Source organism: Rhopilema esculentum, chromosome 18 (assembly GCF_057945365.1).
Source record: "Rhopilema esculentum isolate cy_ngs chromosome 18, ASM5794536v1, whole genome shotgun sequence".
Classification (NCBI taxonomy): Eukaryota; Metazoa; Cnidaria; class Scyphozoa; order Rhizostomeae; family Rhizostomatidae; genus Rhopilema; species Rhopilema esculentum.
The window spans coordinates 7,408,334-7,428,044 of NC_142832.1; the positions used below are offsets into that span (position 1 = coordinate 7,408,334).

General features: G+C 37.3%; 1 protein-coding gene across 2 annotated transcripts; it reads right to left on the reverse strand.

The window, feature by feature from the left end:
- Positions 1–3,327: 3,327 nt before the first annotated feature.
- Positions 3,328–19,161, reverse strand: LOC135696571 (monocarboxylate transporter 13). Of its 2 annotated transcripts, none has more exons than XM_065216007.2 (5): positions 17,733–19,161; positions 10,349–10,935; positions 9,534–9,900; positions 8,310–8,499; positions 3,328–3,866 (listed from the first exon to the last, which is right to left on the reverse strand). In XM_065216007.2, the coding sequence occupies exons 1-4, from the start codon at positions 17,980–17,982 to the stop codon at positions 8,354–8,356; spliced, it is 1,350 nt and encodes a 449-aa protein (XP_065072079.2). In that variant the 5' UTR covers positions 17,983–19,161; the 3' UTR covers positions 3,328–3,866; positions 8,310–8,353. The 2 variants fall into 2 exon arrangements, with proteins under 2 accessions (XP_065072079.2, XP_088969744.1); XM_089113618.1 differs by lacking the exon at positions 3,328–3,866 and adding an exon at positions 5,560–6,678.
- Between the last annotated feature and the right edge of the window lie 550 nt (positions 19,162–19,711).

A 19,711-nucleotide genomic window follows, 5' to 3' on the forward strand; every position in this document is an offset into this window, starting at 1 on the left:
CCGAAGGCATTTCTTATCGTCGTCTCATCTCAGGGATTTCCAGGAAGCTGAATAATAATTGATGTCTTACCGCATTAGAAGAAGAACCCCATTCACAAGAAGGAAACTTTCCCGTAGGTCACAATTTATCCTTATCCAGGCACCGCGGAGCGGGGGATGGCTGTAGGGGCTTTAGCTACAAGTGCTAAAATTAATTAATAAACTACCAGTAAAGCCTCTTTTTATACGGTTTTAGCCCCCCCCCCCCCTCCCACATTTTTTGACCCCCACTTTCTCAATGCTCTACGGTGCCTGTTATCATTCTAATATGTTGAATGTTTGGGGAAACTGCAGTTTGTAGAGGTTTGGAGGGGTTTTGGGGAAGGTGTGACACGCACCACCTAAGCAAAGCAATTTGCCAGGCTTTAAGAAAAATAAAGTCCTCTAAATGTAAGATTTCTAACAGCCCGTCTCGTGAACTGTCCCCCAAATGGTCACAGGTATGGTACTAAGAAAAGTACAACAGGGGCTATCAAGCAAAATGTCACATAAAATAGAACTTAAAGTAGAAGTTTGCTACATTTTGTACCAACAAGGGGGCCTTAGCCACCTAGCACTAAACCACTGCCAGTGATCTGTGCACTACACCCTTGCCCGGGGTGCAGATGTGTTAAACTTTCCAGTGTTTTTCTCCTGAACCTGTAGTGATAACATCTAAGCTTTTGTCTTTTTTGTTTTGTTCCCGCTGTGTTTTTCATGCTATGTTTAGCTGCTTGTACATACCGCTGTGTTTATTTGGAAATAGTTAATTGGTTTGAAAGAAGATAATAACACACGCTTCTTGGTAGATACAGGTGCTGATGTAAGCGTTTTACCTCCTTCTTCTGCTGAGAAACAAACTTCTCAAAACATTTCTTTACAGGCTGTAAATAAGTCGCCAATTCCTACTTTCGGAGAAAAGTCTTTATCGATAGACCTCGGACTTTGCCGCACGAACATGTGGATTTTTAATATTGCTGAAATACCGTTTCCTTTTCTTGGCGCTGATTTGAAAAATCGGAAACTTATTGACACTACAACAAATTTGACCATTCAAGGTATTTTGATCGCCGACAGCTCACCTCATCCTATGCTGGCAACCCCGGATACTACTTCGCCATACCAAGCATTACTTCAAAAGTATCCTGACATTGCCCGTCATTCATACAACGAATCAAAAGTAAAGCACACAGTCACCCATCACGTCACAACTACAAACCCTCCTGTATCCTGACTAGCCTTACTTCTGAACGTTTGACCATTGCCATGGCTGAATTTGATCACATGTTACAACTTGGCATCATTCGGCCGTCAAAAAGCAGTTGGTCTTCTCCGTCGCACATGGTTCCTAAGGCTACTGAAGGTGATTGGCGACCTTGCGATGATTATCGTGGCTTGAACAATCCTACAGTTCCTGATCGCTACTCCATCTCGCATATTTTTCTTCATATCTGCATGGAAAAACCGTTTTCTCAAAAATTGGTCTCGTGCATGCCTAGCATCAGATTCCAGTCGAGCCTAGTGACATTTCTAAGACTGCTATAACAACTCCCTTTGGTTATTTGAGCCCCTTAAGACTGCTATAACAACTCCCTTTGGGCTGCTATAAGAACTCCCTCGCTGATTTACTTGGAATCAAACGTATTCATGCTACTTATTACCACCCTTGCGCCAATGTCATGGTTCCACTCATTCTCCTCGGACTTCAGACAACGATTAAAACTGACCTCGGTTGTCCACCTGCCCAACTTATTTATGGTTCCACACTTCGTCTTCCAGGTCAATTCATATCTCCGACATCTGATGTCACAGCCCTTGATCGCTCGGTTTTTGTTGATCGTCTACAAAGTTTTATGCAACAACTAAAACTAACTCCTCCCCATTCTCAAGAAGCTTACACATACATCCCAGCTAATCTTCCATCTTGTACACACCTCTTTGTTCGCCATGATGCTGTTCGAAAGCCATTTCAACCTCCATATGACGGTCCTTTCAAGGTTTTCAAGCACTCTGAAAAACATTTCCTCGTAGATGTTAATAAACCGATTGTTCCGAAATATTGTATAGAAAGATAACTTGAAACACGCGAGCGACTTGCTCACGTGACTTAAGTAGATGCACGCTAGACAACGATGGCGGACAACAACAGTGGTTTATATGATTAATTCCTTGATTTTCTGGGTAACGACTATTTACCCATAGAAGACGATGAAAGCATTTTCATCGATGATGTAAAAATGTTATCTTTTTTATTTATTACGAGTTTTTTCGCAAGTGTTAGCCGTATCTTATACACACTTTCTGGGAAAGGCCTAAGTTTTTTCTCAGTCATGCGTCAAATAATTCGGACTGACTTTAGTTTGTGCATAGGCTACCAGGCAAAATTGGCTAAGGTTACAGAGGATTCAATTTAGAACAATTTTTAGATTCCAGAGAATTCAATTTACAATCATCATTGAAGTATTTTCATTTTCACTGTTAAATCGTGTGTCTGTTTTTACCTCTATGCTTATTACATTGGCTAAACAACAATCCAGTTACTGCCGTTGTGTTTTAATGATTCAGATCTCTATAAACTGTTTATTGTTCAAATCATTTTAATATTTGTCATTCTCATAGCTTACAATTGAAGCAAAATATGTCTGTGATATTTGCAAGAAGAAATACAAAACAGAAAGATGTTTGCTAAAGTAAAATGAATTAAAGCATGATGTGACTGTGGGCGAACAAAGCATTCCAGACCAAGGGAATAATCAAGAGCAGCCAGAGAGTCAGCTCCAAGGAGATACATTGATAAGACTGGTTAACAAATCCAAAGCAAACGTTTCAAAAGATGAGTGCTATCCAGATTTTATATGTAAAGCTGCAGGGGACTATTGCTTTGTTGACGAATCCCAGCTTCTTGAAAAAGAAATACAGAAAATCTGGAGTTCATTTTCTAGAAATTATAATGCTGAAAAGTTTTATTCTTCATTTTACCACTCTGTTATTCTCAATGCAACAAAATATTTTATTTCCCTGGAGAACCCTGTATGCACATTGATTGCAATGCGACTTGCAGACAAGTTGAGTGGCTTATTTTAATAAATCTAAGAAATCACCGATGACATCCAGTAAACCTATCACAGTGCAAGAAATGGATGCTTTACAGTACCTATCTGGCTATGTCATGAATGCAATGGTTAGAAAAGTATAAAAATTTTCAGACAAGAAGTGCAAACAATCTCAAGAAATATTATCATTGCTCTATGCTGCCAAAAGTGATAATGTATCAGCACCAAGGCTAGTTGCATCACAGACAAGCGGTGGCTTGTTGTCAGTAACACCAGAATGCGTTCAGGTATTTAGGCTTGTTGAAGAAGAATTTCGAAAGATCACCTCTGCAGCCCATATTCCAAAGATTGATGTCAAAGAAATATCAGAGACTCTAACACATAATGTTGATATAGTCAGTGCCTTTGATACAATGGTACATGTGTACACAGACAATGTTACAGAAGAAATCAGAGTGGTCTTGCTTCAAAAAATGATTAAAAAAAACACACCATACAAAGGATACGTTAGGCAAATTACAACTAAACAAGTTGATGAGAAACAAACAAACTCTGAGTCAGATTTCGATTACTTATATACAGTGAAACAGAAAATAAATCCAAGTACCATTGTTACTGCCAAAGTCAGCGATTACAAATGTAATTTGCTTGTGGACACTGAAGCCTCAGTAAATATTCTTGATGAAGAAACCTTTCGTCAGATACCTTCAGATCTTCAACTGTAGAAGACCTCAATTAAAGTATATCCATACAACAGTAAAAGCCCAGTGAAAATGCTTCCATCGCTAGGCGTACCTAAGATTAAATAATCCTTGTTCAAAAGAAATATCATTGAAATTAAAAAAGCAAAAAAGGCTTAGCATTGATAAATGGAAATTGAGATAGCGATGGGATGGCACATATAATAACAAAAGGTTGTAAAGAAATTGAGAAATACACAAGAAATTGCATCACATTATCTATTCCGATACTGTAAAACTTCTCATTGCGCGTGACGAAGCAGCGAATAAATACTTTTTGCTACAACAAATTCATAGTTAGCCTCTCGTGCATGCACCACGGCACCTATTGTGCCACAACGGTTAAATCGCGTCATATCATAACACACACAGCTATTGCTGCGTGTTAGTGAGCCATTGTTAACTGTTAAGGCCGATTTCCATTTGACATTTTTTCTGCGCGCGGGCGTAGCGACCAAATCTGAGCATGCGTAGCTAAGTGCTGCTGTCAAGTGGCGGACCGCATAAAAAAGTTGAGACCCTATCAACTTTCCGGCGCTTACAGCGGACGCAAAATCGAGACCACTTGATTTTAATTACGCATGCCCATATTACGCAAGCAGAAAGTTCAATTTTTTTCATGCGAAGTTCTGACAAAACTGGAAGTGTCGAGCAGCGTTGGAAGTTGCTTATGTCAGTTTAGTTCTGTAAAGACAGTAAAGGCTCGAAAACTCGAACCCCCGATAGCTCGAACATTCCCTAACTCGAACTGATATTGCTTCCCCTTGAACATAGCGTAGTGCTTTCATATACAAATGCCATCGATAACTTGAACCCCCGATTGCTCGAACCTCTGATATCTTGAATCATTTTTCGATTCATATATGGGCGCTTTTTCTCGATCATTCGAACTGGTTTTAGTGAACAGGCCAGAATATTAGTAATGTATGAATCGGACCAGTGTTTTTTCGTTCATCCAACCAAAATGCTGTTTTGGTTTGAAACATAAACAAATTCATTCAGTCTCGTAATTTGCGTATTGCAAGAAACAATCAATCCTTCTCCATCACCAAGATCATTTTATACGATATCCATCAGATCATTAATTTGATTATTTGATAAGCATAAGTAAAGATAATTAGGTAACAATAGTTGTTACAAAGTTTGCAAGAGAAAACTCAGAGAGTGCAGAAAAATTTGAAATTTTCATGTACACTGAACCAAAACTCTGTTGCTAGCAATAAAATTTTCACTTATTGCTTTTGATTGTAGACTATTGACTTTTGCATTTTTTTGTATCTATCGATGCTGCAATTGATTAATATGCTGCAAATCGTAATCATGTTAAATAGTGTTTGACAAAAGATAGAGAGACGCATTCACTCCTGGCGAAACATTTTTCAACCCTCAGATGTCTCAGAATAATAATATATGATAGTATAACAATGACATAATATAGTAAAAATAAATAAATCATAAATAATTTGTTTAAAGTTGGCAATAAGTTCTTTCATCTATCTCATCTATCTGGCATTAAGTTAATTCAAGCTAACTATTTTCAATAAAAGTGATAAATTATAAAAAGTAAATATATATAGAATGCCTAAATGTACAATATAGGCTTCGCACAAACCACAACTGCACTCAAAGTTTTTTAAAAATTTCATGTTTGGTTGAAAAATCTGCAGTGATTGGGACTCTTTGATTTCAGTGGTTAGCATTTGCCATATTTTTGGCCAATAAATCTAATGGTCCCCGTGCCATATGTTGTTGTCCTTGCACATGGCAAAATAATGTTGCTGTTTGCCCGAAATCCATATTACAGGTATCTAATAACAATTTGCAAGCAACACAATTTGCTACATCTCGCTTAATCATTGTTCATAACCCTCAAAATACATTTCCAACCACTAGGTTTATAAATCTCTCACTAGCTTCACAAAGAAATGCCAATTCTGATCGGATCTCGCCTTTGTAATTTTGAAAAACCGTTTTGTGTGATATTCTAATATTTTCTGAATATTCTAATAAACAACAGCATTTATTTCTAAAAAACAGTGTACTCAAGCCATCTGTGGCGTTAAGCTTCTTTATTATTGGCATAATTCGAGATACCAAGCTATTTTTTAAACTAAATTGGCGGGTCTTTCATTACTTGTCTCCTACAATGTTCGGTTGAGTATGAGAATGTTGAAAGTCAAATGGAGATATCCCTGTTAGAATCTTGACATTATTTTGTAAGTTGGGCATGCGTAGTTCGGTAGTTCATCGTTGATAACTGTACGACCATTGATTATCACAGAAATAAAATACCTTGAAGCACAATATCTGACTAATACCTTGATAATAGCAAACTAAAGCAACGTCATAACAAAAAAATTTAGCATTGGCTTATTTGCTTTAATTTGAAAACATAATGATCTCAGCGATGAAATAGTAAAGACACAGGAGCGCAAGGCCAGTAGTTAAAAGGTATTTGGATAGGCTTTTCTTTAAGAAACTTTCCTTGATATCTCAAAGCTTTCTTCATTTAATCATTTAACAAATTAGGAACCATTTGTACTGTATAGGTAGGTTAGGTTAAGGTAGCTAACATGCAGACTATTGTGATACGTGCAGTAAACAAGAACTGGAAAGTTACTACCTGAGGCGAGGAATGGTTGCCGCAGAAGGTGAGGAAATTTTCAAAAATTTGATGCTACCAGTTTGCTCAAAAATGTACTCATTGAAGCAAGTTAATACAACTATACTTTTATATCAGCAGGAGGAACGTTTTTTGATGGTTTTATTCGATTTTCTTGCTGGCATTCTCGCCATTTGCGCCACTAGCCTTGAAAACTTGCAATGTAGAGTTTGGTTCTCATTGCTGACAGCTTGCCAATCAACATCTGAAATATCAAAATGCTGTGTTTTGCAAGAAAAAATCGAAATGAAGATGAAAACAATCAAATATACCATCAACTATCATTAATTTTTTAATTTATGCCACCACCAAGTTTGCCGAGTAAGTACCAAAATGGCGAATCCGCCGATTAAACAACTCTTGAGGCTTGTCACACTTCCTCACACAAAATCCCCCTGTTTATTGGGGAGACGAGCATAAGAAGGTATTTTGATGGGTGAGGCAACCCTCTGTCCTGGAACCAACGAGCATGCGCATGGAAAGAGATCTTGTTACGTTTTGACGCCTGGGCAGAAGGTAGCCCCACACTAACTTTAAAAGATCGTCTCCCCGACAATCCTGCTATGTCTTTTTCTGGAAAGGGAATTATGCCTGTCTTCCAGACCATGCACTAGCTCCCGTTCCGGGCCCTTGCTTGCTTGCCCTTGATCTTAATCTATAGGCTGTTTTTTGCATGAAAAAGTTTGGCCAGGTCCTAGTTTGAAAAAAAACACATATGACCGGAATAATATTGCACTGGTGTATTTATTAATTTTGACTTATTCACAAAAAAAACTATAAATAACAAACTATACCCGTTTGAAAGATAACAAACATTTGTTTTATGTTTGAGAACGCAGTGACGCATTTACCCATGGGCCCACTGACCTCTGGCCCGGATTCTTTGATTTAGGGGGCCCTGTGCAAAATTTTAATGTGCTCTTGATTTCAATCTTGTGTTTGAATGGGGCTAGGAGGCCTTGTAAAGTAATGAATTCCGTTTAAAGAATGTAATAAAGGGCGTGGTCACAAGAATTTTTAGCTCGTTCCGCTCGCAGGGGGCCTCATTTTTTTTACCACAGGGCTTTTGAAACTTTCGCTTGTCCTCATAGGAGCTTTCCCCAATGCAATGACAGCATTTAGTTTGTTGCTCAATTTGCCATACATTGGTTTCTCCGGTGAAAAATGTTTCACTATGCTGAAAAGGGTAATTAAAAAGAGTGTGAACTAAGGTCAACAATGTCACAGTAGCGCGTTGTTTCCTTATGTTTAATCATTAAACAATCTTTAAATGACAGCAGATGTTGATGTTCTGGGAGTTTTAAACGCCAATAAAATCATCGAAAAGTTTCCAGCAGCTGGGTAGTTTTTATGGAAATGTCCTGAAATGCGCAATGGATACAAGTTTATTGGTGTCATAAAGTTGGTTGATTATGTTTGATTATGTTTAGCCAAGTACTGTGCACGTGAAACGAATTGTTTGGTATATTTTAAGGGGCCCCAATCATTTTTGAGCCCAGGGCTCCAGAAGACGTAAATGCGGTCCTGTGAGAACGTGGGTTCAATTCAAATTCTTTATGATCTTAAGATTCTTGGGAGTGTTTTCATTTTCTATTAAGTTCTCAAAGCGGCAACGAATATTACTACCACAAAATCTACAAGCATATTGATTGTTAATTGAATTCAATTTGAAAATTGCAATCAGAGCTTGGTTGAATTCTCGCTATTTTTTAAAAAGAGGAAATGTAAAACTATTTCTAATTAAGATCAAGACAACCAACTCTCTTCTTCATTACGTTGAAGCTTGTTTGCATATAATAGGGTTTAAAGCAGCACCTTTCATTTCAAGTAACTTACGTTTTATTGAAAGATTCTTATCCGATTATGTTGACTTTAAACTTCTACTGTTTGAGGAGAAGCTCATTTTCCTCTTTGTTTAGGGCATGAAAATATCGCACGAAGAACATCAGAAGCATTCCCATAACAGCACATCCTCCAGCAATGAGAAAAGCAAGTATATAGTTGCCAGTGAGTGTATACAAATAGCCTACAAGAGAAATAAGAAAAGATAATTAAAGGAAGGAAACGATAAGAGAAAGATAGAAGGTACAATAGACCGAAGTAAGGCTTCACGTGAAACTGTCTTGCTAGGATAATATTTTTATATTTTTTTACTTATAATACGAGAATATATTTTTCACAGCAAAAAAACTTTTCACGACTTTCAGAAACACTAGCAATTTCTTTAAAAAATTATATTTTGCTTATTATATTTCACTATTTTATTAGTGTGAAAATTAAAGAGTCTTTAAAAAATGCAAACATATTGAGACATTATCTTTTAGTCTAGCATTCATATGAATTTATAAGCCTTCAGAAGCCCGATCGTCCTAACATCCAGCATTTTTTACATTCTATCTGCATAAAAGATAAAATAGCCTCTGTTGTGTAAACAGAAAGAATTTGTTTGACCCTAGAAATAGATTGGTTAAAATATTTTGAATAATTAAACCGCACTAAATGGGCAAGCTCGATAGTCATGTGCTTGCCATTCTCATTAGCAAGTTTCAATCCACAGCTTCATTTACGTTTTCTAGCTGGAAGTTTTAAATCCTTGCTCACAGGTTTTATACTCTGAAAAGAGTTGGACGGAAAGCTTTAGTTTGTTCAAAGTTGTTACTTTCTTTAAGGGCATTTCAATAGTTAAATCATTAAACACTGGATTGGTGAAATGTTTTTCCGTACGAAGATATCTTGATAAAACTTTTGTACGCATTGCAGGCATTTTTGCTTGCATAAATCCTGGTAAATTTCACATTGGAAATGAAATTTGTTACTAAATTATCAAGCTCATTATTCCATCGTAACAAGCCTTTGAAATGCTCAAACGTTAAGTCTGATATTACAACGTATCACAAGTTGATACATCAAATATAAAATATTTATTTAAACCACATCGTATAACATCATTTATCATATGATATGGTATAATTGTTTTATAAATTCTAAATAGTATAGTGTTTTGATGATTCCAACATCATTCTTTAATCCCAGCCAAGACCCCCAGAAATTTTTTCTTACCTGCAACTGGGGGTCCACAAAAGGTAGCGATTCCTATAAAGAATTGACTGATATTGTATCCTCTTTTAAATTGCTGTGTTTCTACAATTTCTTTGACAATAATAAGGTTTGATGCATTATGCAATCCTTGAGATAATCCAAAAGCAAAAGAGATTATGGCTAGGCCAGTAAACCCTTTTAGAAATGGGAAAAACATTAATACTCCCATAAAAGCGGTCGAAATTTGACACAAAGCCAAATTGCTTGCCACTTTCATGGCTGACAGCTTGCCAAAAGCTATTTTGCCAAGGAACTGTGCGATTGAAGTTAGGCCTGGTAAGAATGTAGCTTCAGTGTAAGGCACTGCCCGGTCAAGAGCCAAACGTACCTGAAAAAGTAGTAGTTTCAAAAAGACACATGTAGGTACATACAATTATGTTAGGCATATAGAAGTAAACAGTCTATGATTCAAGATCATTAGTAGAATATTTCTTTATACCAATTCAAATCAATAATTTGATAGATGATTTAACTTTTTTTGCTTTTCATCCCTCTTCACAATTTAGAATGTTTTCTCAGATTAAAACATATGCAAAAAAATACTACTAAAAAATCTTCTAAGGGTCTAGAAATTACGAAAAAAGAAATTTAGAGAAGATTTAGCAAAGAGATTCCATATTAAAATCATTATACAAAAAGAAGGTGATGGACAGCAGCGCTAAGCTGCAAAATCGACAACTTCCACATTGCGTCAAAAGGCAAAGCTCAATTGCATTCAATTATTCCAACGCCTGCAAAAAAGCCATGAAGACGTAGGACTATAACATAATACTTACTATATGCACATAGTTTATGTAAACTCCAAATTTGCAATACATGATCGACACAACATAAATCACAAATGCTTTGTTCTTATGCAGAGGTAGGTTCTCAGGTTTAGATTCACTGTCGCTTTGCCTTTCATTCTCTTCACAAATCAATCCGTTGAACCAAAAGCTCTCCCCAGGCCTCTTAAATACCACCGACATTGCAATAATGAACAAGGCAATGGCGCTGCACAGCCGCATTCCTCCACTAAAGCCATACTGTTTCAAGACGAAACCAACGACAGGCGCCAAGGCTAAGCCACCAACACTGTTCCCAGATATGGCTATACTATGGGCGAGTGGCAGTGTCTTCTTGAAGTACAATGGCAAAATTAGCAAAGACCCGTAATAACACAAACTCTGACCAAATGCGTAAATAACTCCAAGCGTCAGGTAGATGATGAGGATGTTTGAAGTGAGCGATGACACCAGTAGGGCGACGCCTATCAATATGCCTCCAAGTAGCATTGAAAGGCGAAAGCCTATCCGATCCAAAATAACGACTGCGACAGTTGATAACATGAACAGCAAAGATGCCGGTAATGAACCCGCTAGTGCTTGAATAGAGAAGAGGAAGTTGAATATGAGTGGCATAAAGTTTTACAGCTTCTTCAACATTGTTTACAACATACTAATTAAGAGGTCAATAATAATGTAGGCCAAATTATCATAAGCTTAGGCCCTGTAATCTGAGTCCAAAATTCAGCAGGTTAAGCTTAATTTTAATGTTGAAAACTCATTAAGGGGCTAAGCAAAGTTTTCAGAAATGTTAAATACCAAAGTCATACTTATCCTGAAAACCAGCCCATTTTTCTAGAGGAATAAGCTTTTCAGAATAATGACTGCTTGTCAGGCTATATAATACTTCTTATACGCGGAAAAAATTAACAAGATCTGGTTCCCTATCGTTTTGTTCGTTAAACTCTGTAAGATTGATTTTTTTACTGCAGGCACCACGGAAAAGGGGGCTGGGGTGCTATTGCCCAACAATTTTTGACAAAATGCAAAAAATTACCAGTGAATCACCAGTCAAACTACTTTTTATTCGACTTGACCCCCCCAAACATTCCCCTCCCAACATTTCTCAACGCTCCCCGGTGCCTGTCCTGACCTTTCATCTTCACGCTTCCAGATCAAACATAACATTTGGTCATTTATGAGAATAATCCTAATGCTTAAAATGATTGATTAGTGGCTTTTATATTATGATCAGGGGATTGGTGACCGGGAGTGTGGGGAGTGTTACCTGCCAATAGTATCTCAATAGAAAATTTCAGCCTAAATCCACTCAGTGTGACTACAGTGATTTAGGTCTTTCAGAGACCTTCATATCTTTAAATCAATAATCCATAATCCAAAAATCCAGGCCCTCTTTAGGTAAATTTTTTGTCAAGTTGCACCTAAATTCATCACCTCTCGCATGTCTGGTGTTAGACGAAATCCCACAATTGAGCACGCTTTTCTACAAGGTGAAATTCAGAAAACAAAAACAGTATTCTCTCCAATAAACGACCATTCTAAAAAGCGGACACCTCTGACTAGAGGATCAAGTTTTTTCTCCGATCTTTTCTGGCCAAAGTCTCATAAAAGACTGTCTAAAAAGCGGACACTCTAATTAACGGACAATCTTTTTTGCACAAAATAGTCAATTTGGCTTTTTTTCTTTCCAGTCGGGTTTCTTTGTGTAATTCCGCTCGATTTCGGTGCCAAAATTGATTTTTTTGATGAATGCCTTCAAATATCTATCAATTATATAAAAATCATAGGTGCAATTTTTTTGGCTCAACAGAAGTGGGTTTTATTGGGGTGCAAATCATGCCCGGTCGAAGCATGTGTTTCTGCGGAGGAGAAAAATGTCCCAATCACAATAGATGATATAAGTTTAAATTCACCATATTGTTTTCAAATATTAACTGGGGAAATCTATAAATTCTTGGTCCTGGTTTTAGGAATTAATATGGTTAATCACGTGACATTCTGCCTCTATTTCCATATATGGAAATGAATATTTTTATTGGTTTCTACAATGAGATATTCTGGAAATAACAATTTTTAATCACGTCAGAGTCATTTCTGCAACTTTTAAACATCGGAAGAGAGGGGCCCTATTTCAAGGGGATGCCGTTAACGATCCGTTAAAGGAGATGTCCCTTAGGTGTATTAAGGAACAACGAACAGTTTAAATACGTTAATGACTTTCGACTTCCTCTCCAGAATCGGCGTATGGTAAAGTTTAGTACAGACTAAGGAATCTGTATCGTTTTAAGTTCTCTCAATGATGTTTTAGTGTGAATAAGTTTGTAGGTCACTAGATTTCAAATTGTAGCCAAGATACTAACCTAGACAAATGAAAAGATGACACATAAAAGAAAAGAATATGCAGGTTGAATTTTTGATTATTTTCTTGGCTCAATCTCAGAATACTATATATATACATATATAAAATTTGTGAGGTATCTCCGAAGCCAACACTGGAGATCTCACCGTAGCCAAGGCAGTTCTCGCATAAGTTGGTGTGGCTCATAAAAGTTTATCTGCCACACCCTGAGCCGGGACCTTTTGGTTTGCTGGCCACCATGCCATCATGACACTGAGCAAAACTGAAATATAGCAGTTCGAGAAAAAATATTCGCGAGTTTTATCAATAATAATTATAATCGTTTGAGAACCACGCCCGTATCTGTTGTCACGCCAATTTTGTCGGCAAACCACTGGTTTTGCACCCCTCATGAAATTTTCTAGCGACGGCCCTGTGAAGCACTATAGTATATCTATACTGACACACGTCCCTTTCTAGTTGGGTACACTAGGTACACTATCCTAACAACAAACTGGATCCCAGATCTCCTAACAACAAAAGATTTTGTGAGAGGGCCCAGTGTGATGTTGTTGAGGTATTACACTGTTTTGTCTCAGTTTTTGACAAGCTGTGCTTGTCCTCCTTTTATGGTTTGAAACAAAAATTGCTTTAACACGTCACATCATCCCTGTTGTTTTCATAATCTTTTTGCTTCAAAATATTATTCCTGCTAACAGTCATGCTAACGGTCATGGACCCTCCTTAGTAAATTGTTGGACTCTAAATTTCAATCATTCAGTTAATTTCATTCTTATATTTTTTGCCCCTCTCTATCGCAGGAGTGCACAAGGAGAGTGTTTAGAGGGCTGATGTGGCTTAGTCTACAATAAATCCCATAATGCACTTAAAACAATACAGTAAATATTGCTCTTACCTTTCAGCATCTTGTGCCCCTCTAAATCTTTCTACCCCCCCCCCCATCCCTAATCCCCATTCAGGATGAAGTTTATGACCAATTGGACTAGTAATCTCCTTATTTGGATTTAGGGGGTATAAAGACACGTGACTATAAATTTCTAAATAAAATAGTGATTAAAGACATGTCCCAGATATCATTTCGAAACAATTGATATTGGAAACACTTTATAATGGAAACAATATCATATATTACGATTGATGGTATCTGCTCCTCCGCAGGGGAACTGACAATGACCGCTCTTGATTGACAACTCTGTTACACCCCTTCCGCTTTCCTAAAAAATGGCACCCTTGATTTTCGTAATGTAGATGGACATTTAAATACATTCATGCAAAAAAAATTGGCACGCAAATCGAGCGGGAGTAATAATTGTGGTAAATTACTGGAATCTCCAGACCATATTCACCTCCACGATTCAACCTCTTTCCAATAACTTCATCCGATGGGGGGCTAGATGCTTCCGACGGAGGGGCTGTAGCCCTCCCCTGGTGCCACCACTGATAACACCTTTTGAATGCAAAACTCGGCTCTAAAACGTTTGTATGCACGCCAACTGTCCAAAACGCGTCCGTTTCTCATGTTCTTTGACATTTTTAGACAATGAATCTACATTTCTGAAATTGAACAGCGGACACTAAATTAGACCACAGAAAAACACAATAAGAATACTGGCATGCTAGTTAGGAAACGTTTTGGTGGCTTGATGAGCGTTTCCAAAAAAACATATTTCCAATTTATCGGATTTTTCTCTCTCTGAAAGCGAAAAATTTTCTCTTGGGTAATGGTCTTGAATTCTGTACCCCACTTCTTACTGAATTCGAAATTTTACACGCTCAACTTTCCAAGAACGATATTTCTGTTTTTTTGGAATTTAACAAATTAAGAGCTTGACTAAGCGATTTGGCTTATGCTTTTAGTGGCTCTCCCATCGACCCACTCGGATTTTCTTTTGCATAGAAACCATTTTCAAGCCCTAAAATCTCTATGGTCTAACAATGGAATCTTCATTACAAAATCCTATAAAGGGTCAGGGGGTAATTTTAGACAAAAAGGATAACATCCAAAAAATGGAGAAAACTTTCCTCGATAAGGAAAAGTTCAAAAAACTGGATGATGTCGAAATACATGATAACACAGCCTAGCTAGGGCTGAAACTTCAAAATTGTCTTTTGGAGCTTGTCGACTCAAAAGTGTTGACTAACGAAGTTTTCGATAGAAAAAGACCCACAGGCTCATAATAACCACAATTGTTATGGCCTCCCTATAATCGATAAGCCGAATGACTCACTTAGGCCTTTCTTCTATGTGATTGGCTGAGCACAACACGAACTGGCTAAGTTCAAAAACATTCAAAACATTGCATCAAGGATTCTTTTACGTTCGCTGACTTTATGCAAAACTTCAACATCGAAAACGAAACACACTTTGTGTGTTCTATAGATTTTGATGATTACAAAATGCTTGTTTCTTCAGCATACATGGTAACTTTTGTGCTTTGCAAAACACAGGACAAATCACTTATATATGCATAAAAATAGTAGTGGACCGAGGCACGATCCTTGCGGTACACCGCACGTTTGCTATTTTTGAAGTATGTCCATTTACTTTACAGCATTGCTTACGATCCTGTAAGTACGATTTAAACCAATCCAGCTCCTTTTCCTACACTCCATTATTAAAAAGCTTTTGAATGAGAATTGCTTGATCTACAGTATCAAAAGCTTTTTTTCAAGTCAATAAATACTACAGATGAAAGGAGTCCTTTGTCAAATCATCACTACTTTTCAATAAGCATGTCAAAACTGAGAGCAGGGCCCAGAAGCCAGATTGATGTGAGTAGAACAACTTATCATCCTCGAAGTATGCGTAAAGTAGGTCGAAGATTGCCTTTCAAAAAGACGTGAAGCAACCGGGAGCACGGATATAGGTCTGTAGTTTGACCTGTTTTCAGTATACCCCTCTTTATAGATAGGAGCTACTCTAACAACTTTCCAGTTGTTTTGAAATAAGCCCTCCGAAATCCTTTTTATTAAAAATATGCGAGAACAGGCATCCATACTTTAAGAAACTAGCTGCAGATGTCATCTATCCCGAAGCTCTTTGATACCTTAAAATTTTGCATAGCCTTGATAACTGACCATTCCCAGAGGAGGTTTTCATTGAACTGATGGAGACTGCGACACATTCAGTTGAATTCAGTTTTAACCATGAAATGTACGAACAGAAGAATAATGTTGCTATGGGTAACCCGCTGGGATCTGCCTTTGCCAATATCTTTGCAAAAAGCCCGTTGGCTATTTTCAATGTGTGGATGAGCCACATTTGTGGGGTTTTACACTCGGAGGAGTTCATTTTGCCCAAAACAAAGAAAAGTCAACCTTATCAAAACGTTAACTCACAGGGCACTGAGGATTCTTTCAAGCAAAAATTGGATTCGGAACTTGACAAGCTGAAAAATATTTTTTTCTGGAGAATGGCTATCCAGAGGTCATGTATTCTTACGCAAGGGAAAAGATCGCAAATTTTCGGCTTTTCAAAATTTCGGTCCACGAAAGTGCCCACTTCATCTTAAACTACCATGGATCGGTAACAGTTCCTTGCATTTTGACAACCAGATAAAACAGGCCATTACAAATTGTTTCTTCCCTGTTAATCCTTGTATTGTTTACAGTACCAAAATGGCCTCTCCATCCATTGAAAAGGACTGCGTTCCTACCACCCAAAAGAGTTCCGTTATCTATGAATTTACGTGCCAGTGTAATTATTTGCAAAACCAGATCGTCGTTCCATTTTTGGAATCCATCTTCACAAGCATGAAAAACCGCTATTGTGTAGACAGGAAGAGTTATTTTTCACCCTGAGACTCCATTGACAACATTTTCAATGTGCTTTCATCTGTGTAGTGATTTCATCTTGTGTAGCAGGGTCTTAATTAATCTTTACGTTAATGTGGTATGAGTAAAAAATTTTCATCTGTTTTTCAGAGTTTCAGCTGTACTGCAAAATTGGGTTTTATGTGTCAAAATCAAAAGCAGACCTGTGGTTATAAGTATAAGCTTTTAACGTAAAGCAATAAGCAATAAGTATACATCTGGGTGAATGCAAATTAAGGTTAACAGTGAGAAATTTCATTAAGATCGCTTGAAACTGTGTGGCTATTTCTATGCAAAGAAAATTCCTGGGGTCTACCCTTTGTTCAGCAGCAGATAATAGGGGAATAGAGGTTGGTAAAAGACCCACTAAGCGTTTCCAATCAGTGGGTTCCAGACAAAACTATAACTGTAAAAAGACAGTCGTTTTTTAAGCTCTTGGACCAAATGTATGTAGAAGAGGATGTTGCTCTATCGATTAGCGTGAAAAATTTGCCAAAGAGTTAAGACAGATAATTGAAAGAGCTAGTCCTAACCAATATTTGTAGCTCATTTTTTTGTCGTCATGCAACTCTGCGAAAAACATAGAGATATGGCAGGGAACGACTCTCGGAAAAGCTATTGTAAAATTCCGAATACTTTTCCCCCCGACAAGAAGCCCGGGACTTTTAGTTAGATGAATAAACACGAATACACGTCAACGTCATTACTGAAACAGAATACAAGGACAACGAATTATATTCTTAAAATACTTAAGTGTATTTCTTAGATTTAGTTTCTAATGTTTTTACCTAGATCATATATACATGGTTATCTTGGTTCCTTCTTATTGAATCTTCTGGGGCTATTCTGGCGTCACCTGGTTGAAAGTTTTGAGGCTTCAAAAACTTTAGCTCTCTGTTAAAAGGGGGCTGCGTCAGGCATGTCAGGATACAAAAGGGAGCGTCCTAACTACTTGGTAAATGAAGAATGTAAGGTTATTTGATAAAAAAAAGGAAACAGGTAGAAAATCGGTCCTATGTCATTCCATCTAATTAGAAATTTCGTTGCCTATAAATCGTTTTGAAATTGCTTTGAAAACCCTAGATTTCTGGGACTTTTCTCGGTCTCTTTTGAAAGGATCAAGTCTTTGTAGTAAAATTTATCGAAGAAAGCCCCACCTTCCTATGCGCGATTCAAGTCAGTTGAAAGAAAGATGTTGCTCACCTATCGAAGCATTGCTCGCGTCAAATTCTTTCTGCATTGATACATAAATGGTCCCAAATGTACGGTTGAAGCCATATCCTGTAAACTGAATCAAAAAAGCAAATCCGCAAACAAGATAACGGAATTTACTACTTTCAACTTCTCCTTCTTCAACTCTGTTCATCTTTTTGTGAAAATGATTCCAATATGACTTGATCAATACAAAATTCTCCAGGCACCCGATCCAGACAGGAAGAAAAAAAATTACCATCCAAATAAGGCCAGCTCAGTTACGCAACTGTTACTACTGTCTTTGCTCTTTTCTTTGCACCACTACGCTCATTCTGAATGTAAAGCCTCCCGCTCTGTGAGCATGCTAGTTTGGTACCGATTCTCAGTAACTATTGAACAAAGGGCATTTCTGGAAGAAACCTGGACACATTTGATATGGGGCATTTTGACCATGGTTATTGCGAATCTGGCTGATTCCCAGCGAATTGTCCAATTTCAGGTGCGTATTTAGAATTGCGCTATCTAAAGTCTACAAAATTCTTCAAAGAAAGCCCCTGGAACAGCATTTGACTATTCTCTTTTGACAATATGACGTCATTATGGTTTCATAATCGAGAAAATTCACATCAAATGTTTAGAATTGGCAATATCTAAGTTTCCCTTTGATCTTCCTCTTTGATGTCTCTAAAATTCATCAGAAAGCATCCAAAAGATAGAGTAACAAAATAATTTCAATCCATACTCATTATTTAAATGGCTGATTAATGTCCTTTTCAGATATTGTTTCATTGCTTTACTTGAACTTAAATTTATTAATGCAAACACTCTAAAATGACTTCCATCAATAGCTCATGCTGAACCAAGTGATCATGCATGGTTTGATTGGAGATTTGTTGTTTCACATATGAGGTCATAATTTTTGATTACGTCACTTGCTATATGTTTGCATAGTCATCAGAAGAAGTAAATTCGACATCACAATAAAACATTATTGTAGTGTTAAACAGGACCCTACATTTATGTTTGAAAGAAAGCCTGAGCTAGCCCTTAATATAAATCAACTTTTGTGAGCATTGATTGATTCTACATAAGGAAGATAAGGTGACTGGAATGACCTTTCCTTACGAGGAAATCAATCGTAGGGTCCCACACAGTCAACATTCTATTTATTCAGCTCAATACACAATGATATGTTGCCCTATAGTAAGACATTTGTTCAGAAAAAGCCGCTGTAATTCCTTAGGATATCACTATTGCAAGAGATAGGATAGATCAAGGGTTGGTGAAGGCAGCCAGCAAGGTTGGCGGTAAGAAACATGATGCAAAAACTGAACTCTTGGGATAGCATGAAAAACAATCTAGAATAATCACGGCATCGATTAAGAACCAAGGATTTTAACATGGCGATTTGAAAGGTGTTGCAATTTTTTTAAATATGTTTTTCAAGAAGACAAAACTAAACACGTTTTAACCCTAAAACATGATCGTAAGTAATATCAAAGGGCCACACCAGCCCAAAAATGTTTTCTGAGATTTTTGCATAAATTGGTAGTTAGTCGAGAAAAAGAAGCTATCGTGAATTTTTTTTCGAAGAGCTTAACTCGTTTTCCAGACATAGACGTTCACAGTTGAGAATCACTGTAAATATATGACAAAATATTTTTCGGAAAAGCACTTTGTGACGTGGAAAGGGCTATTGTTTCAACATTCGGCGCTACTGTTATACGTTCGTACTGAAATTTGCACGACTCGGTAGAGGCTTGGAACAGGCGATTCATGTCGAAATTTCGGTTGTCGTTTTATTCATTTTCCTTCAGATTGCGATTGATGTTCAGCGGAGTCTTCTAGCCAACATGGATTAGTAATTCGACAAATCAGAGATGGAAACTTCAACCTGAACGCAAATCCTCATCTTGGCAACGCAGCAAGCTTTTCAAAATCGAATGCTTCATTATTTTTCAGATTTGAATGGAATGCTGACCGAAGGC